Raw genomic sequence first — 19,997 nt, forward strand, 5'->3', positions numbered from 1 at the left:
AAGAAGAGAAATAAAAAACGACACATTTCAAATCAATAACTCTTACAAAACCTTTTATTCAGTCGGATACCTTGCTTACAGCCCAATTCTGTCAATTCTCAAACCATACTACTGGTGCCAATGGCCTATCATATCATTTATATGTCTAGCTTATGGCATCCCTGTCTAACCAATCAGGGAACCCATTCCCGGATCAACGATTTCGCCGGATCCCTCACCGGATCCAGGCTCCTCCGTGCTAGAAATGAGAGAGGGAGTTGGCGCTTTGGGGGTTGGGGTGGCTTTAGCTGTTGTTTGCTTCATTGGTTCTGGAGTTGGCTTCTCGGTAGTGGGCGCTGGTGTTGTTGGGGCAATCGTTGTTACCTTCACGTTCACTGCAAATGTTTAAATACAGATTATAAATTAGTAACAAAGTGTTATATGAATTTTGGACAAAAAAGGAGTTGTGCTTGTGTAGCAAATGTGTGCCACGGCTTGTGAACCGTTTCCAGTAGTTTCTGTTAATGTTGTTTCGAAATAACAAAATATAATAGTCCGGGTTTCGTTCCCTGTTTTGATTCTTTAAAAAATGCAATCCTTCTGCGCTTTTCTTTAAAGACCTTTATTTATAACTTACGCTGGTAGATGGAGAGTTTCTTGTAGTCTCCGCAGATCTGGGTGCTGTTGCCCTTACACTTGTCATTGCAGACGGAGGCAGCCCCGGCGTCATACAGAAGCTCGTTATTACCACAGTGGCAGATGTTGCCGTACTCCAGGGCTGACATTAATAGAAAAAAAAACTTATTTATATATCTGTAAAAAGCATGAACTCTTGCCACCAATTAGGCTGTTGTTTTTAGTATTTGAGTTTTGTATTTCCAAGTTTCCTCCAATGTTCGCGAAGAACGTGCTCTATACAGGTACGACATATCTCCTTTCCTTTCCAAGGAAACACTGCCAGAGTCAACACTTTCTTCAAGCTGTGCCTCGTGAATTACAATTATACAGATATTTCTTTCATTTCAGACATACGCTTGAAACCTTCGTACAAGCACGCGTATCTGTTCACAATAATTACTTCGTGTCTCTCTACTAATGGACATGTTAGTGAATACAATTTTCTTTGCACAAATCAACTCTTGTAAACGCAGTGAATTCACAAACTCTAGACGACCCGTTTCACGGAGATATTTGACATATTCATGGACGGCAAGTTTCAGCACGTCTTTTTACCTGCATAATTGTATTCCAGTCCTTTACAGTGTTTGATACACTTGGTGGCAGTCATGAAGTCTGTCGTCCACACTGTGGAGGGATCAAACTTCATCTCTGGGTATCGTTCTCTGAAGCAGCCCAGGTACCCTGGGATTACTGAATTAGAAAAACATAAACAATGAATGCGTGAATAGGTTATGCCAATGCTCAGGTTCTATGGCGAAAGTGAAACCTTTTAATTCAAACAAGATACCCTCATTTAAAGCATACCCTTAAAGATAACTTTCAACTATTGAGAACACTATAAATATATGATTTAACTGTCTGTCACGTGACAGGGTACCTTCGCAGACAGGAGCGGGTCTGTTCCACGTGGGGTCGGTCTGGTCATCTTTCTGGACACAGGTCAGTCTAGAATAGCCCAGGCGGACGGTCCCGTCATTGCAGGTCACGCTGACAGCGCCCTCTGGGAAAGTCAGGTTGTTTACGGAAGAGCTGCCATAGACGATTCTGCCATTAGGAATGTTCAGCTTGGGACACGTGATCTCTGGAAGACGATGACGTCATGATATTAATGAAGTTGTACATTTTATATCAGACATAAGGTTTTTAAAAATGTCATGTAAGGGCGTTTTCAACATGTGTATTACGTTTGACCAAAAAGTACAACCTGGTCAAAAAAGTACAAAAATTAATTCACGAAGTATAATTGTTTTCATTTCTACCATATCACAAATTTCCAATGATTATACTTACTTGTCAATCCAGTGAATGAAGACATGGTTACTGAAAAATATGAATTTTTTATATGCATTTTGAACGAGTAATACATCAGTTTAATATTTCAATATCGATAGATTTCAACATGCACGAATACTACATGAGTTTACATATGTCTTGGATGTGCTTTTAAGTTTAGACTGGATATGTTTTATACAACTGCTGTTTGGAAACCGATGTACTACACCACATTTCAGCTTTACTACTGTTCGAAACCTGATATTGTAGTTCTGTATACTGGCCTGGGTTTCGGAACACACTGTCTGTAACTTATTTCTACTACTATACACACAAATTGCCGTTCTGCACTAGAAATACTAGGTTGATAACAGAGATGAGTTCACAGTAAAGTGTGATATTGTGGGTGAGCAAGGAACCGACACACTGCATAGATATGATAAAAATAAGCATGCTCAGTTGTCAATACCTATGCTCTTAATTTGAATTGTGAAATCCTAGTTCAAGTGTTAATATTTCACATTTACCGTCATACACCGACACGACATTATAATCTCCCCCACAGTACTGGTCTCTGTCTCCATAGCAGGTGGTCCTGCAGTACCGAGCACCCTTCAATGGAGCGCCGTTCACGGTGAGATTCAGTGACTTAATCCCGCAGTAACAGTAGCGGCCAACCTTCAAACCAGCCAGCTCAAAACCAGACTCTTTGCAGAAAGCGAGGCACCTAGAAGATGGAAATGATGCTTAGCTGTGACTAACGGACGTGTATTAGGTGAACCTTTCTGATTTTATTATGTGAGACGATGCTTTAAAGAAATTGCACACCGACATCTTACTATATATGCAAATACTGATGGGAAAACTTGCTATTGGCAAATTTTTGCAACACTAAATTGAGGTAGGTAGGTATTCAAGCGTTATGTAATATTCAAAATTTCTCAAAATACTGAATTTTCTTTTTTTTTAAGTATATACATATACTTTTCTAAATCAAAATGTTTAGAGAGCAAAATACATGTGATGACTTGCTTTGTGGTGGTCATTTCGTAGTCCCTCCATCTGTTCTTGCTGCTAAAGATGTTCACCAGATTGTTGCTATAGTAACCGTCTCTAAAGCAACCCAAATATCCAGGGATAGCTGCAATGGTAAACGCCCTTCATGTTCATAAAAATAAGAGATTTACGAAAACGTGCCCAAATAAATTAATATTGCACAATATATCGTAAAGGGGTAGTATCGAATTAGGCCGTTAGGAAGAATCTAAGAGCAGGAAGCAAAATGTCTTCACACGATCGTTACGCAGCACTCCTTACCTGTCGTTAGCAGAATACACTACCTAGTATCTTATATATACCTAACCTTATACCTACCGTTGTGTGTGTGTGTGTGTGTGTGTGTGTGTGTGTGTGTCCAATAGAAATCACGTGTTCCCATGCCACATGTCATGTGTCTCCCAACACATGATTATCAGAGCATTTACTAGAGTACTACTCACTAGCCATATGACCTAGTGGACAGTGAGCTGTAAGTCGACTATACTAGGACACCTTCACTTCTGAGTTGGGAGTTGGTGTGCGTAGTCTGGACAGCTGAACAGTAAAGGAAGAGTTTGCCAGCATGGCATAGCCTCCACTTGTGACTACACTGTCTAGTTGAGGATTGAGCTAAGACAGTATTACCTCACAGTTGAGTTTCTACCTGGGCAGCTAGTGTATATAGTGACACACAAGTTGGTAACAATATAAGTTTACATTGTATTTCACAAATATACCCTATGTCTTAAATACATACGTTCACATTTCCCAATTGACTGGCTCCACATAGCGTTACCCTTGGCATCAGGAACGCACTGGGCCGATTTAGCGCCGTTCGTCACGACGGAGCCGTAGTTGCACTGCAGTCTTGCAGAGTCTCCGATTAACGTGATGTTGTTGACCTTCTTGCTGTGGACCAAAGTGCCAGTGCCAGGGTCCACTTTAGGACAATGAACCACTGAAGATGGAAGGATAATACGGTAAATACCTGTTTCTTCTTTTCAAACGTCACCCTCATATCATAATTTTACAAGATTGAACATCGTCATTAACTCAAATATGTACTTCCTAGCATGAAAGCAACTTACTTTTAGCAACTTTTGAATTAATATTATTTATGTTGAAAGAGGTAATCGTTGGTTTTGAGTACTTGTTATTTTCATATTGTGTTAAGCATATGTATATGTGTTAAATACCTACATGGGATATTTCCACTAAGAGCTGTCGCCTTGACTGCAAGAAAAAAATTGAAATTTGTGTGATACATCAGTACATAGATTCATTTTGTATGTTTGAGATATATCATAACAAAGTGGCGGATTTAGAGGGGGGGTTAGGGGATCCTAACCCCCCCCCCCCCCCCCCCCCCTTCTGGTCTTCTCTTGAAATTAGAATTTTGGCTAGATGAATCATAGTTCTAAACCGTACCAAGTGGCACCGTTCGCCCTCTATAATACCAAAAATTTTCGGGGCCTTTCAAGTCAAGTGCGTGGGGTGGAGGGTCACCTTCGCATCTGCCCCCCCCCCCAGTTCAAATCCCCTTCTAGATCCGCCCCTGAATAACGCATCACATGTCAACTATTCATTCCAGTACGTGGACGAGATTTAAGATGGAGGCTTCTAACAGACTAACAAAATGTTAATTGCCTTTCCGGAAATAAAGATGAAATTTGGTCAACGGTATTTTTAAGCAAAAACCAAACCAACTGTATGTCGCCCGGATATACTGCTGTATACGGACAAACTGTATACTCACTGCAGTATAGGACAAACTGTATACTCACTTCTATATAGGCCTACGGACAAACTGTATACTCACTGCTGTATACGGACAGGACTCTGTCACCTCCACAGACCTGAGAATTGTCTCCGCTACATCTACAATTGGTAATTGAGAAATATAGTTTTCATGAAGATCGCGAAAGCCAAGTGAATTTCAGATCTGATATGCTTGCAATCGATAAAGAAACCAGGACCTGATAATTTGCATACTTTTAAAAGTTAAATATGTCTGCACATAGGTTTCCCTGAAACCTGTATTTGCTGAGAATCACTGGGTGACAGGATTAATATCAGCTTGATGGTGTTTAAGACATGTGTTGAATCACTTACACAAATCCAAAAAGTCTTCGTTGAAAATGATAACTGTGCACCTTTTCACGCTCCACATGATTTCCCAAATGCATTTCTGAATATTTGTTTTCGTAAGTTTAAGGCTTTCTGACTTTCTGTATGTACTTCTGTCCATCTGAATGTTTTTAAGTATTTTTCTGAGTTCTGCTATACCTGTTCGTGCATGACGTGGAGTTGCCGAACTGTTTATATTTGATGCCTTCTTTGTGGCAGAAACACTCGTTGTTGTCTCTCAGCATAGCAAGGTCAAGGCCGTACTTGGAGCAAAAAGATATGCATCTGGAAAAAAAAAACAGTGAAATGTGTAAAATTACACTGTACATCAAATAATTTCAAACCAAATTTGCGGTAAATGAACAAAAAGGGATTTCACTAGACTGCACGCAACGCAGCATATGGAGTTTGAATTTATTTCTTAAATATGCATAATCAGTATTAATTAATTTCAATAGATATGTTTTGCAACACAATATAAAGCGTTAAGTAGAGGGGGTTTCAAAATTAATATGACATTGGAATTGTGCGCCATTTTCCTTTTCAATGCGAGTAACATTACATATATCAATATTGACAGATGTTAAGGCGTCTTAAGGATTGGTGTACCTAGGCACTGTCATGTGGACACTGTCTGACCACGTCCTTTCAGCTGCTCTGGTCATTAGGCCATAGTAGTCTCTGTAACAGCCCTCATAGCCGCTGAAGTCTACAACAATAGTGAAAGAAGATTGTTTGAACTGTTGGAGGTGAGAGGCCCTATTGCAGTCTGTACTGGCAAATACACTGGGGGAATGGCGGGGGTCATTTTGGTTTACCATAACCCAAACGAAGACTGTGCAAATTGTGAACTATACAGAAATTTTATAAAATAATTCTACCAACTGCCAGCTTGACGTCTGTGGACATTGCTATATGTTACACAAAGCACCTGTTATATTCCCATAACTTAATGCCTGATTCTATCCCCGCTACCATGTTTAAAGATAATCCGACACATATGACACGATTATGAAGCGCATGCTATAAAGGATCTCTGATACAGAGCCTAATAGCAATGCCCATTGCACCTGTTATATATGGGTTCTGTCGTAAATAATTTCTCCCTAAAATAATAAGTGACCATACCTTTACACATGTCAGTCATAGTGTCATTCCAGGAGCAGCCATCTTCACCTAGGACGTCACGTACACAACCCAGAGTCTTCGGGTTGTCCAAGTATTTGCCGTCATCGCAGCCAAAACGTGCGATTTTTCTGGTAGGAAAGAACCACTGTCCGCCTGCCGTGGTGTTCAGGTCGGGGCAGTAGCCGAAATGATCGCCATCATAACCTTAAAAAACAGCGGTTCAAAGTGAGGCAACGTTTGCGAGCATGAGTGCGTGTGTGTGTGCAAGTGTTTTAAAAATGTAACAAAATAATTTGCAATATCTGATGGAGAACAAGCCCGAAGATTGAACGAAAAGATAAATATCGTATTTTATCGAAATTCTATGCAAACAACACCAAGTGTATTTAGCCTTATGTGAACAACCATACTCACAGTATTGTCTGGCGGCTTCCTAAAGGTAGGAGTGATTGGAAAAAAAGAAAAATCGAAAAATATATTAAATCTTTGTAAAGATAATTGCAATCATTGAATGTTTGTTTTTTTTTCAGCATCTAAGTGACATAAATGTTTGTAACGAATATTTCAATACAAAGTTACTTATGTACCTCAAAATAATGCCAACTAAAATAACGAAAACCTACTTCCAAACATAATAAGCCAAATAAAGGTGAATACAGCGTAGAAAGTTTAACTGGCACTTACGCTAGCTACGAAGCACACCGCTAACGCTATAAGCAGCTTCATGGCTCGTCTTCAGATAGTGAGGTGTCTGCTATCTTCCTAAAGGCTTTATATTGTCGTGGTGTAATAAGACGTGCTTGCCCCTGGGAGTGACGCATGTGTCTGGATATTACGTTTACCTAGGATGGGCACAGAGCGCCGATAATGTCACGCCGTGTTGGATACCATTGGGAATATTTGACGTGATTTTACAGTGCGCGTTCTTTGTCGTGATTCGTGGCATATTGGTGACGGTTTGGTGAAATGCACGAAAAGAAGCATCACTATCCATGCAGAGGTCAGAATGGATTTCATTTACTGTGATTTTTAGTGGATTTTACCACACCACCCTCTTTATTCTCAACACGCATATAAATATGATAAAGGGATAATAACTCTTCGTTTTGGCCAAAAAAAAAAGAATTTTCCTGGAGTAAACAACAATTTCCCCATACTTACCAATGGTTAATGAATCCATTTTTACATACAAAGTTAGTTCTTGGTTTTTTTCTAAAAAGTTTTTTTTGTTATAATCTCTTAAGAGATTATAACAGAGTATAGCCATCAATGGAGGTCACATGGTCTAAAGACAAGCTCAGATATCAGAATAACTAGCTATAACTGCCGTTTTTCTTGTACAACAAAATATGTTATATTTCTATGAGTTGTTTACAATGATTTTATTGTGAAATATAGATCTCATACGAAGAGTTATTATCCCTTTAACAAGATTAAAAATATTTGACATCAGTGGTGCATGTAAGTGCCTGACAAGAAGAGCTCAGGCTGTGATGTGTTTGGTACGAACACCTCTGGTCAGTGCACGTATTTTGCAAAGTTTGATGAGTAAATTGTTACACTGTGATAGGAATTATGTCAAAGCAATCATACCGTTACATAATAGCATACCAAAAGCAAAAAAGTCCGTTTAAACATAATGTACTTTTTAAATATAGTTGCACACCCCATTTATATATAGTGCACACTCCATACTTACAACATCTGAAACTAGATCTGAACGTCTTGGCAAGCAATCAGTGCGAGGTTAACATAAAACATTCATGAAAATACACGTTCCAATATATTTATTTAACTCCATGAACACGGTTCCCAATTCAGTTCAAATTAACATAAACTCAAAATATCCACTTTTATAAAACCTGCAAGTAAATTTCACAGTGCTGATAACTACTCAATTATAGTGTATGGAGCTGGAATCTCGTCCCCGTCATTGGACACTGCATCTCCGGAGCCGGGCACAGCTGTGGTGGTGGGAGGGACCATTGTGGTCGTTGGCATGGCTGTTGTTGGCATTGCGGTGATAGTTGGCATGGTTGGTGTTGGCATTGTTGTTGTCGACATTGTGGTAGTTGGCATGGTTGTTGTGGTCGGCATTGGGGTGGTAGTTGGCATGGTTGTTGTTGTTGGCATTGGGGTGGTAGTTGGCATGGTCGTTGTTGTTGGCATTGAGGTGGTAGTTGGCATGGTTGTTGTAAGAGGGGTTGGTGTAGTTGTTGGCGCGGTGATGGTGGTAGGTTTGGTGGTAGGAATGGGTTTTGGTTTTGCAGTGGTCATCTTTGGGTTGATATGGTCAATCACTGGAACGAACCGCAATATAAATACAGGATTTACGACAAACGTGTTTTGTGATTAACATATTGCATTTAATAAACAGGTTTAAACTACATGACAGAATTTTTCTGTATGTACAAGTGGAGACATTTTACTTTTCTCTACATCAATTTTCCGTATCACGTGTAGCGCAATGCAACAATGAGTGTTATAAAATAACCTTATATTATCCAGATGTGTACACCATCAGCGCATTTAGAACAGTGGACTAACAGATCCGCAGATCAAATATGGCGATCCACTAAAAAGATCGCCGCTTTATTCAGGATTCAAGCATTCAGGTAGGTCGGCCATATTTGATCCGTGGACCTGTAAGTCCCCTGTTATGAATGTGCCCTATGTCCCCACCTTTATAGACGGAGAGCGCCCTGTAGTCTCCACATATCTGTTTGTTGTCACCAGGACACAGGTAGCTACATGTAGTGGAGGAACCAGCACCATACAAGATGTCTTCATTGCCACAGTGACATTTGTTACCATTCTCAAGAGCTGGGGAAGAAATACGCAAAAAAAAATGTTATGTCGGTTTTTGCAGCAACTCGTTTTTTTTAGATGTTGTAATGACAGAAGTGAAAAAAGATGGTCAACATTTCATCAAATTAGGTCAAACCACGTTTTGACATTTACAACTTGAATTTCACATTTCCTCTTAATATTTTGTTCAAACAAGCTTAGTACCATAAACAGACCGATCTAATATTTTGATCATTCCTAGCCGCTCAGAGAAAACTTTTATTTGAAATTATGCTGATCAATAAGAAATGTTGCTATATTTTGACTCCATTATCCGCACCTTCGACCTTAAAAGTATAGAAATTCGTGCATACTTGATGTATTTCTCCTACGGACAGTGACATATGCAAATTGTTAAAAAGCAAGTACAGACAAAAAAGACAGACAGACGGAAAGCAATAATACAAGAACGTAAGGCAAACTATGCTTTACCTGCGTACATATACCTGATACCGTGACAGTGCATAATACACATGGTGGCTGACATGAACGGGGTGTTCCAGACTGTACGGGGATCAAACTTCTTCTCTGGGTAACGGTCCTTAAAGCACCCCACATAGCCATGGAGAGCTGGATCAAGAGGAACAGGTGCCATGTATGCGAGGGACTGGGGTAAATCGAATTTACTGTAGTACTCATATCATTTCCAAATTAAATTGAGCGTTTTTCTCTATATGTATTCAATATAACTAAATGAAACAAAATACTGTACGAAAATAAGAAGAGAAAAGAATTTGAAAATTGATTAATTCATTTTTGCACTTTGTAAAGAAAATATCCTTTCACTACCTATAAGATGAAAAATGCAGTCAGTTTTAGATCCGTTTAAATAATCATTAACAACAGTTCTTCACGAACGTAAATTTGTAATAATATCTTAGTTCCTGAATTAGATACGCACAAAAAGTGCATTTTTTAAAACTGTAACTTACGTTTACAGAGAGGCGGGGTATTATCCCAAGCGGGCTTAGGCTGCAAGTTAGTTGTCACACAGTTCAGCTTGGTGACACCGTCCCTGAGCGTCCCATCATTACACTGCACCTTGACAGAGCCGCGGGGGAAGGTGACGCCATTCACGGATCCTTCATAAGTCAACTTGGCGTTGCGAATGTTTAACTTTGGACAACTGATCACTGAATTCAGTATATGAAATATAAATTAGATTATTGCTAAAATAATTCTGATAAAAATGTTTTTAAAGCCTGATAAAGAGCCTGTTTACTATTCCTGTGGTGCTGTCTTTAAAGAAAAAGTACCATTTATTACAACTTGTTTAAGTACACGGTTATTCAATGTAAAGTTAGAGGGAATCTAAAGAGATCTTTTCGGTAAAAAAGATGTTACCTGGAAGTCCACCAAAAACTGCAGCTGAAACTATAAAAAGAAATACAGAATTGAGAAGCCTTCGCTCTTTACGTCAAACTCTGCTGGTTCCAGCAGTAAAACATTATTATCTTTAGTCATCACTGCAAATAATATGATTTGAAGAAACTTAAAGTAAGTATAATGAATTATAATATGTAGCAAACTCTGCTGAATAAGTTAAAAAAATCTTTATCAATTTACATATATACAATATCATTGAGATACATGCGATTTAGAGCTACCTACATGTAGTACTATATATTAGTACGGATAGGGGCTTAAGTGTAGTAATTATATTAGTACAGTAAGTAGCAAACCATACTAGTTCCACTCACCATCATACACCGACACTGCATATCTGTCTCCTCCACAGAACTGAGAGCTGTCCCCGGCACACCGGTATTTACACGAGTTTTGGGGGTTCAACGCGGCACCATTTTGAGTTAGATTGACCTTTCTGTCCCCACAAAAGCAGTATTTGCCACTGCGCAATGCTGATAGCTCAAAGCCCAATTGCTGACAGTATGCCATACACCTGAAGTGAAAATATTCCAAAATCTTCCTTCATTGAAACTGCAGATCTGATAATGATTTTAGTTAACAAAGGCGACACGTATATAGTGATGCCCATTTATTGTTTTAGATTTTGAAAAATGTGGAATTAGAAACCGACCGGGATACCTATACGTATTGTTCATCGTGCCAATAAATATAATCATGGCTGAAACTATCATATAATCACAAATTTCAATTTGTCTTCTCAATTTCGCCAAGTAGACACTATGAATTATTTTAACATTTTCACCATACCTCGGGAACCCGTCCAGCCTCCATATACAATTATTCTAATTTATTTTACAAAGGCACACAAACGAATAGTTGGAGAAAACAGACGGCGAGTTTCGTTAACATTGACATACCAACCTCTGAGGTGTCATCTTGTTGTCAGTCCACAGGTAACTGGAACTGAACAGTGGACGGCCATACCTCTCACGGTAGCAGCCCAAATAGCCAAGAATTGCTAAGTGTAAGAGAGAAAAATATAAACCTGTCACATAACACACTATGCATATATATTAATCCTTTATAAATCCACATTTTGCTCCTTTAAAATATTACAGGAAGAATTTTCGGGCCGAATTTGAAAACTACTGATAATTGAGAAATGACTCGTTGTTTGGTAAGATTCAAACCAGTAGAAACATGTTATTTTTATCAACCTTGTTGGTGTATAAATTACCAGAAACTTCAACAGAAATAAGTTATCAAAATATATATTTTATCACAATATTATTATTATTATTATTTGTAATCACGAGAAGAGCACATGGTAGGTTTATGCATTGGCAAATTTGCTCCAGTGACATCTATATCTTACGTTCGCACTTCCCGGGGGTGGCACTCCACTGAGCGTGGCCCTTCTCATCCGCCATACACTTCACAGTGGCCGCCCCTCCCTTGATGGTGGAGCTGTAGTCGCAGTCAATACGGGCCGAGTCCCCGACTAGGGTAACTCCATTCACCTGTCTGGTGTGGACCACCTTTCCCTTGCCAGGGTCGATGTCAGGACAGTGAACCACTAGAACCAGGGAATACAGTAATGATTTGAAGACTAGAAGAGAGGCTTAACACGCGGGGGGTTTTGAAGCCTCCATTTAATGTAGCTGCTTAGAAATAAGTAAGGTAATCAAACCAGTGCAGTGCGAACAGGTTAAATGAACTACGCTGTCTTTGTGGATAAAACTGCACACAACTTCTATTCATCCTACACGACTTTTCATGTTTGAAGGCGATCACTGGGTTATCTTTTCATTCATATAATTTCATTCATTTGGCTAAAACATCTTGCTAGGAAATATAATTTTTTTGCAATTTTATTTGGTATCTAATTGCGAGAGATTGGGCTGGGTTAAATAGGAGTCCTCACGGTCTTTAATGTTTGAATTCAACTACAGTTTTATAATCAGATCAAACACTGCAATGCACGGGTTTAGAGTTATGGCAAAGGTCATACTGCACCCTGCAAACACAGAACGTTTGATAACGTTATCATAACGTTACCGTAACGTTATTTGGTTATATAAACGTCATGGTAACGTTATAATAACGTTCTGTTTGCTGGGTAGCTACTAACCTGGAATATTGTCCGCGGTGGATGCCTTCACTGTAACGTGAAATAAAAAATAGATAATAAATATTCACACGTCTGAGAAGCATAATGAGCACTATTAAATCAACATTTCAGATTCATAAGGAGAAAGAAAACACTTTTAAGGCTGAAAAGTTAAACTTAAAATTATTCATTTTACTTTGAAAATTGGTATTACCCTTATTAAATCGAAAACCTTTTGATGCACAGTATACATGTATATAGTACGTACCACTGTAGACGGAGAGGGATCTTTCACTTCCACAAATCTGACTGTCATCTCCAGAGCACCTGTTAAAAGTAAAATAATAAAATAAGTACCAGTGCTTCTCATTAAGTCTGCTATTCCAACTCATTTCTCTCCAAAAGAAACAAATTCTTTGCAAAACTGATTTTATATCCATCACAGAAAAAACATCATGTGTTGTCAACCCTGTTTTTACTTTAGAAACCTTACTTGTATACTATCAGCATCTCTGAATCACATTTGTATCAGCATGAAAAAGTAGGAGAACTAAAGAAGTGTAAACAATGTTTATAAACGACTAACTTTTTGTATGTCAAGATATCACTTAAAACAATTTTAACTTCAGAAACTACTAGTCAGCATCACTCTTAAATCAGTGCAAAAAGAGAAAACTTGGGTGTTCATCACCTTTTTGTACATGTTCCTTTGCCCACTGCATCATACTTGAAGCCATCAGGGTGGCAGTAGCATTCGCTTTGGTCAGTTAACATGGCTATATCCAGTCCGAATTTTGAACAAAAACCAATACATCTGAAAAACAGGCATGGAAAATAGTTGGTTGATTGACGAAGGATAGCTTTACATTGGAAAAGAATCGCATTTGGGATGCTTTACTGGCGTCTTTGATAATATCTCGCTGAAGATTTAACCAATTGCAGGTTTTTACAATTCCATTCATCGATGGTGACTTTAGGCATAAGGTTACCTTGCTATAGTCATGCTGTTGCTTTTCCAAGATTTGGCATTCCTCAGCAGAATTCCGTAACTGTCCCTAAAACAACCTTTGTGGCCTTTGTAATCTGGAACAAACATGAATATTTTCTTTCAGGTGAACCTTTTTATAATAGCCCTCAACGTACATATTGCTGTATTGGACGAAGGCTCATGTTGTTTTTAAAAAATAAATGTTAAAGTGCTCCTAGTAATTCTTGGTGTTAGTTTTGCCAAAAAATCACGTTTTTAAGGTCTACAAGCCGAATGTTCCTAAAATTTTAACCTTTCTGGTAAACACCAATCTATAAAAAACTAAACCAATGAACCAATTTACCTCTCAGTTTTACCTGACCTTTACTTGTTAACTGTCGTCAACCTATCCGTAACCCTACCTTTACACACCGGCACTGCAGCGTCGTATTTACAGCCGACGCTGTTCCAGTCGCTAATACAGCGCAGTGTCTTCTTGCCCTCCAGGTACTTGCCATCTTGACAGTACAGGTTGGTGGTGGTCCAGGAGTGATCCGCTACCAAGCCGTTCTTATTGGGGATCTCAGGACACCTGCTGAGAAACGCTGAGGCTGCGCCTAGAAACACGAATAAACGCGTTGTGTTTTAAAGAGCCGTTTTTATACAACACAACACATTCGCATAGATATTCTTTAACTGAGTAGTGTTTCTTTTCTACGACACACTTGTTATAACATCTGATATCTGCACTCAATTCATTTTAAATTATTTGTAGGAAGATATTAGACAGTAATACAGCCAGCCTTTTTGCTGAATTATGTGACATGTCTTTACAAGTGAAGCGGATCTACTGGCAATAAATAGCATCTGGATGAAAATGAGTCAAATAATCAAGATATGGCTGCCAAGTTTTATAAATCTCAAAAGTGAACTTTGTTCCACTATGCTATAAATTAATACACGGTGTATGCAGATCTTCAGGTTTGCTAATCTTAATGTCCTTGTTCCACCAAGAAGGTACACGTTGTGACTCCTCAGTACAACTTACACAAAGGAGGCCCTGCTGTCGCAACCTAAAAAACAAGAGGCCAGGATTCACATGTATAATTATTAGACATTTATTTGTATTTTCTAAAATAATTGGCTCCCAATAAACCATTAGTGTACACATAATAATGAAAATACCATTTTGTATGGGAAAATTAAGCTACCGGTATTTAAGCAAACCAATTCAAATATTTAGTAACCAAATACTTTTTCTCACCTTTGTTAAGAAACATATTGTAAAAGCTACCAAGGCGGTCTTCATGGTGTCCGGTGTTATAGTCTATGTACCATATGGGGAGGAGACCTCAGCTATAAGGAGATTTAGGGATGGATCTGTTACCATAGATACCAGGAGGTCACGTGTCTTCCGTTTTGATATTCACACAGACGTGGACCTTCGTCAATGTGGCGTGTGGTCTTTTACATTAACTACAATTATATTTTACGGATCTTAGGGCAAGGACTGTGCACTTTTTAATGTCGATTACATGTTTTCGGTCTACTTTCAAGATTTCATTTAGTCTCTAGATTTGAAATTTTGTGTTCATCAGGGTTAAGTGAGACGGCAGCAGGTGTTTTCAGCCCACCGCGGAGTTGTCTAGCCGGACAAGTACGGATTAACCACAGTAAAGAGACGTGTCGTGTTAAGAATTACATAATGTTCCTCATGTTATGTATATATATGTAGTGTACACATGTATGTACATGTGCTTTTACTGACAGGTATGTCCTCCTTAACCATCCCTTCCCATAAACACATGTTTATTTTCATTTCGTGAATTTACAGGATTCATAAAGAAGAAAAGCGTTACTTCCTCTGTGGGGAATTAAACATTAAATATAAAATTTTTGTAATCATAGTTGATTTTCAATCTATTGATCTGTTTCTATTATTTTCATCTTCTATTTATCCACATCAGCCACAGCTGTTTTATTTATACACCATTAATTCCTATTTTCTTCAAAAGCCAGACCTTGAAAATATGACTGGAATGGCCAAAAGACAGACTGCCGTCGTTTTATGCGGAAGTTCGCTTCCATTGTGACGGTTGTGACTCGTGAAACTGCAAAACGCGAGTGTGTGTGTGTGTGTGTGTGTGTGTGTGTGTGTGTGTGAGAGAGAGAGAGAGAGAGAGAGAGAGAGAGGTTGATATTGACAAACAGTTGATATATAATAATTGTTGGAAATCGCTTTTATGGCGACTTTTTTGTCTGACTTTCATTATATTGTTAAACGAATTAATTTACTCAATTTAATTATCATTTTATAAAGTGTTGTGACGAGTTATGTTATTTCTATGAAGGCAAGATACCGAATAAACTACACGTCTAAACTGAAGAAAAATATTGCAAAGGTCGATTTTGCATTTTTCCAAGGAAGTTGAGACTGGTCAAAATATGTTCTAACATAAATAAAGAAGTACTGTTTTATAAATAGAATTTAAAAAATAACTTCTCGTTTAACTATTCACTTTAGAAATTATTTAAAACTGATATATGCATGTAGTACTCCAGATCATTTCTTGTGTTTCTGTCCTGGAATTAATTCAGCACCTATGTTATCTTGTAGATCAACAACGAAACACTAAAGCTAATCTTTCTAATCAAACATCCATAGTTTATGGATAGTAAATCAATTGATTTATTTGGTGCCCGTTTTTATCCCTTAATAAGTGAGACAAAAAAGTCAAAGAAATAGTAGCGTTACTGCAACAAACATGAGACGGCATTGAGGGTTTATTTGTGTATCTTTGTGTCTGCTTAGCTAAATGTTGAAATACAACAAGATAAATGTCTCTAATAACTAACAGGTAAACGCCGTGCAGTCGCGTGCTCGGCGGGAGCCTTCTCATCCGACACTTTGCAGTGAGTGAGTCTTAAACAGAAACAACACGATTAACGACTGATTAACATGTAGCTGATAGACGAAAAAGGGTATAACAGCGTTTGTTACGTTTATTGTTACATGTAGCTCAACCATTCCAAAACATATATTCATCGCCAGCCTTTCTGTATTTCTGGTATTCTACTCAACGACGGAGGAGGCCTACCATACAGTTAAGCTGATTGCATTCAGCGAGAGTTCTTGCAGAGTTGGTTCGATCTACGTAGACCGATGCTCTCTATGTGAATGTGGCCTAAGATCCTGCACTAAAATTTCATTTACAAATGCAGAATCAAATACAAATAATCAACAACACAAAAAAGATAAGACAAAGTGGTTGATCTTAATGCTGTTAAATAATTCAAAAAACATCTTTTATCAACTGAAGATCTTTAAGAGGCTTTTTTAAACTGGCCAGCAATTTTTTCTTAAATTTCAGCATCGTGGGGTCGTATGTGTAATTCTTCAGAGCTTCTTTGCAAGATGGCAGATTGTAAGCCTTCCGGTACTTGTCAAAGTGGCACTTCTTGTAATGCTGATTCAAGCCAAATTTTTCATGAACTTGAATAGAATGAGGCGTTTTTTCAAGCATTTTGGGGATTTTCAAGCAATAATGATTATGCAAATTATTGCAAGCCATCGGGTCTGAGATGCTTTTAGTTGCCGTTCCGTGAGCCGTCAGTTCTCTTAAATGGTGGATTTGACGTAACGTTAACGCATACTCCGGCTCCGACGTATTCTGCGGCAGTTCGGAGAAGTAATACACGTTCCTAAAATTAAACATTCGGTACGGATGACTTGATTCTGTTTCATTTTCAATGGCGGCCAACATGTCATGGTACGTCATCAAATTTCCACGGGGAACGATCATTTCATCTAAATCGGTGACGACGATTTTCTTGTATCTGTACATGTTCTTATACATACAGTCATTGATCACAGGAGTCGCCATGATATGAAACATGATTTCTCCGTCCTCGGTCATGGGCCGCGGTACCCTGGTGTAGGTTAAGATCCCCTGCTGGTGGTAGTATAAGAATACCCTCTCCGTGGTGTCCTGCACCATGCTGCCGTAAATGTTGATCTCCTTTACTCCCCAGAGCCTGTGCAGCTCCACCCACTCCACTAGTCTATAGGGATCAAACTTCCAGTAAGCCAAACTGACACAGCTCCCGAAGTCCATTGTTTCCTCTCTTCTTGGATATCGTACAGGTACACGCACCTGTTCATGAGATTCCCAATTTGTTTGGGTCAGATATGTCTTGTCCACCACGGAGACGAATGTCGCGTTCTTATCCTTGACTCTTAAAGGTCCGCACACAAATATATACTCCCGAAAGAATTTCCCGTGTCGCCAGCCTCCTATGCCGATGTCAGTCGGCGTAATTGCCTGCAACACGGGAGTTTCCCGCCCTTCGTAGGTGACTAAACAAGACAGTTTCTCTTTGTCCACTTCATCTTTGTGCGCCATACCGATGATACGAATGGCGGGTCTCATCATGGGGTCTGTGGTCGGTCTATCGTCATAGTAGGCGGAGAGGAGATACATCTCTGTCGTTATGTTTGGTGTGTACCAGAACATGGTCTTAACGGGACGTGTCCGGGTGTTTTGTGTCAGGTGAGTGTTAAGGTGTGTGTCGTCAAGTATGGACAGGTATAGTACCACCACAGTGGCCAACCCCGAGAGCACCATTGCAGCTATGAATTTGGGCTGAATGAAGGCGAACTGAAAATATTTATAAACAAACAGATTTAGGTAAAACGGACATATATAAAACTGAGGAAACTAAAGATTTGTTCAGAAGGGAGCGAAGTCTGGATACGGGGATATTATAATACGGTGTTGAAATTTGATATGGGATTTTTTTTAATCAATTAATTTCGATTTAATTTAATTTTTCAAAGTAATGAAAACAAATATAGTATTTGTGACAGCTTGCCTTTAATTAAATTCATTAATGAAGCATTACAAAAATACATGGCTGATTTAAAGTCATAACACAACCCTTACGCAAAGTTGTCGGTAAACTGGTACCACCACATCTGACGTCACAACTCTGTTTTTACATATCTCATATGAGTTGTAAGTTAAAAAAAATATTTTTACCTATATATACCTTTTAAATAGAAATACCCCATATCAAATGCCAATTCTGTTTAAGAAAGGGAGAGAGAGAGAGGGAGAGAGAGAGACGGTTCTATATAGAAACCCAAACCAGGATACTTCTGTGTTATCCACGCATGATGTTAAAGTTATAGATAATTCAAAAGACCAGACCACCATAATGTGCCGTCTAGGCATAATGTTTCATATGATGTTTTTATATGTATGTATCTAACTGTGTCTACTGCGCGCAATTTCGTTGTTCAGCAAACTGTTTACGCCCCTGACGAGGCCTCCGGGCCGAAAAAGCTGTAGGGACTTATGTAAATTATAATGGAGAGAACAGATTAACCTTGTTCGTTTTTTGTCTTGTTCGTTTCTTGTATATATATATATATTCGACCGCCAATTCAAGGTCTACGTGCTGAATTAACCACCTGGATAGAATTAATGGGGATAAAAACATGAATAGATTTATATAATGGGAAGGTAACTCTATCTGCTGTATTATACCCTAAAAGTCACTCTGATGAGTAAACAATCGCATGTACGTGCGCACACGCACACACACACACACATACACGGGCGGGGGGAGGGGGTTGATCAACAACGCTATTAGAGCAGGGCACATGATGATGATAATATTGCATACCTGGATGATATGCTATTGAAATGTATGGTATGGTATAAATATAGTACACCTGACACACACTCACACATGAACACGTACACCCCACCAAAATAATAACATTAATAAAAAACAGACATCTGCTCTTCCAATCACAGTATACGATAGATATGAATTAGGCCTCTACAAGCCTCATCACTCCCGCTTACCAACATCTTCAGCGGCATTCGGTTCTCAGTCTTCTTCTAAGCAGGAACTTAGGAAATAATTAACATCCTGCACGTCCCAACACAGGTACACAGCGGTGGTGACATCCCTCCATGCTGAATGCTGTATGTACGTGGACCGTCTGACCGAGATAGGATCTCTTTTTATTTTAACCCTCGCGTCGCATAACCAGCAAAATCAGCATATTTAACGACGTGTTCGAGTCTCTCGTTCATTTAATTTTTAAATAACCTCCATCCTATGTTAAGAGACCTACGAGGTTTTGTAGAGCTAAGGAATCATTATTTTAATTTGCGCAGTTTCCTTTTCTTCCTTTACAGCGCAATTTGATTGTCGAGATAGTGATATCATAAAATGATCATGAACTGCAATTTTTATCGCACAAGTATCACAACCATAAAATAATTCTGAAATGCGGTCTTAAAAGACTAATCAGTGAATTTTCGCTCCGTTTATTTTTTTTTTACATATGTGTACAAATAATCGGAGGAAATCCTTTTTGTAAAATGAGGGTCACCTAAAAGTTAGGCATTCATTAAAAGATAGGAGTCTAGAACGCCCTGATAATCTTCATAGATCTTATTAACA

At 38.7% G+C, this 19,997-nt stretch overlaps 2 protein-coding genes across 2 annotated transcripts; both read right to left on the reverse strand.

The window, feature by feature from the left end:
* Nucleotides 1–38: 38 nt before the first annotated feature.
* Nucleotides 39–6,653, reverse strand: LOC106175160 (uncharacterized). Its single transcript, XM_087007570.1, has 14 exons — nt 6,640–6,653; nt 6,226–6,429; nt 5,707–5,806; nt 5,257–5,382; nt 4,790–4,848; nt 4,171–4,203; nt 3,728–3,928; nt 2,965–3,073; nt 2,460–2,659; nt 1,951–1,980; nt 1,538–1,741; nt 1,213–1,350; nt 617–757; nt 39–374 (listed from the first exon to the last, which is right to left on the reverse strand). Exons 2-14 carry the CDS (start codon nt 6,242–6,244, stop codon nt 166–168), a joined length of 1,569 nt encoding a protein of 522 aa, XP_086863696.1. The 5' UTR covers nt 6,245–6,429; nt 6,640–6,653; the 3' UTR covers nt 39–165.
* A 9,569-nt stretch (nt 6,654–16,222) lies between these two features.
* On the reverse strand, nt 16,223–19,716 carry LOC106175163 (uncharacterized). The gene is made up of 2 exons (XM_013557021.2): nt 19,391–19,716; nt 16,223–18,175 (listed from the first exon to the last, which is right to left on the reverse strand). The coding sequence occupies exons 1-2, from the start codon at nt 19,406–19,408 to the stop codon at nt 16,811–16,813; spliced, it is 1,383 nt and encodes a 460-aa protein (XP_013412475.2). The 5' UTR covers nt 19,409–19,716; the 3' UTR covers nt 16,223–16,810.
* Between the last annotated feature and the right edge of the window lie 281 nt (nt 19,717–19,997).

This window comes from Lingula anatina, chromosome 3 (assembly GCF_051362555.1).
Source record: "Lingula anatina isolate TDL-2025a chromosome 3, LinAna3.0, whole genome shotgun sequence".
Lineage (NCBI taxonomy): Eukaryota > Metazoa > Brachiopoda > Lingulata > Lingulida > Lingulidae > Lingula > Lingula anatina.

Bases quoted from the DNA above. Each gene is read 5' to 3' on its own strand.
- LOC106175160 (XM_087007570.1), bottom strand. The intron at 4,849-5,256 runs GTATAGCAGAAC...TACCAATTGTAG, and splicing joins TCCACGTCATGCACGAACAG to ATGTAGCGGAGACAATTCTC. The intron at 1,742-1,950 runs GTAAGTATAATC...ATCGTCTTCCAG, and splicing joins TTCATTCACTGGATTGACAA to AGATCACGTGTCCCAAGCTG.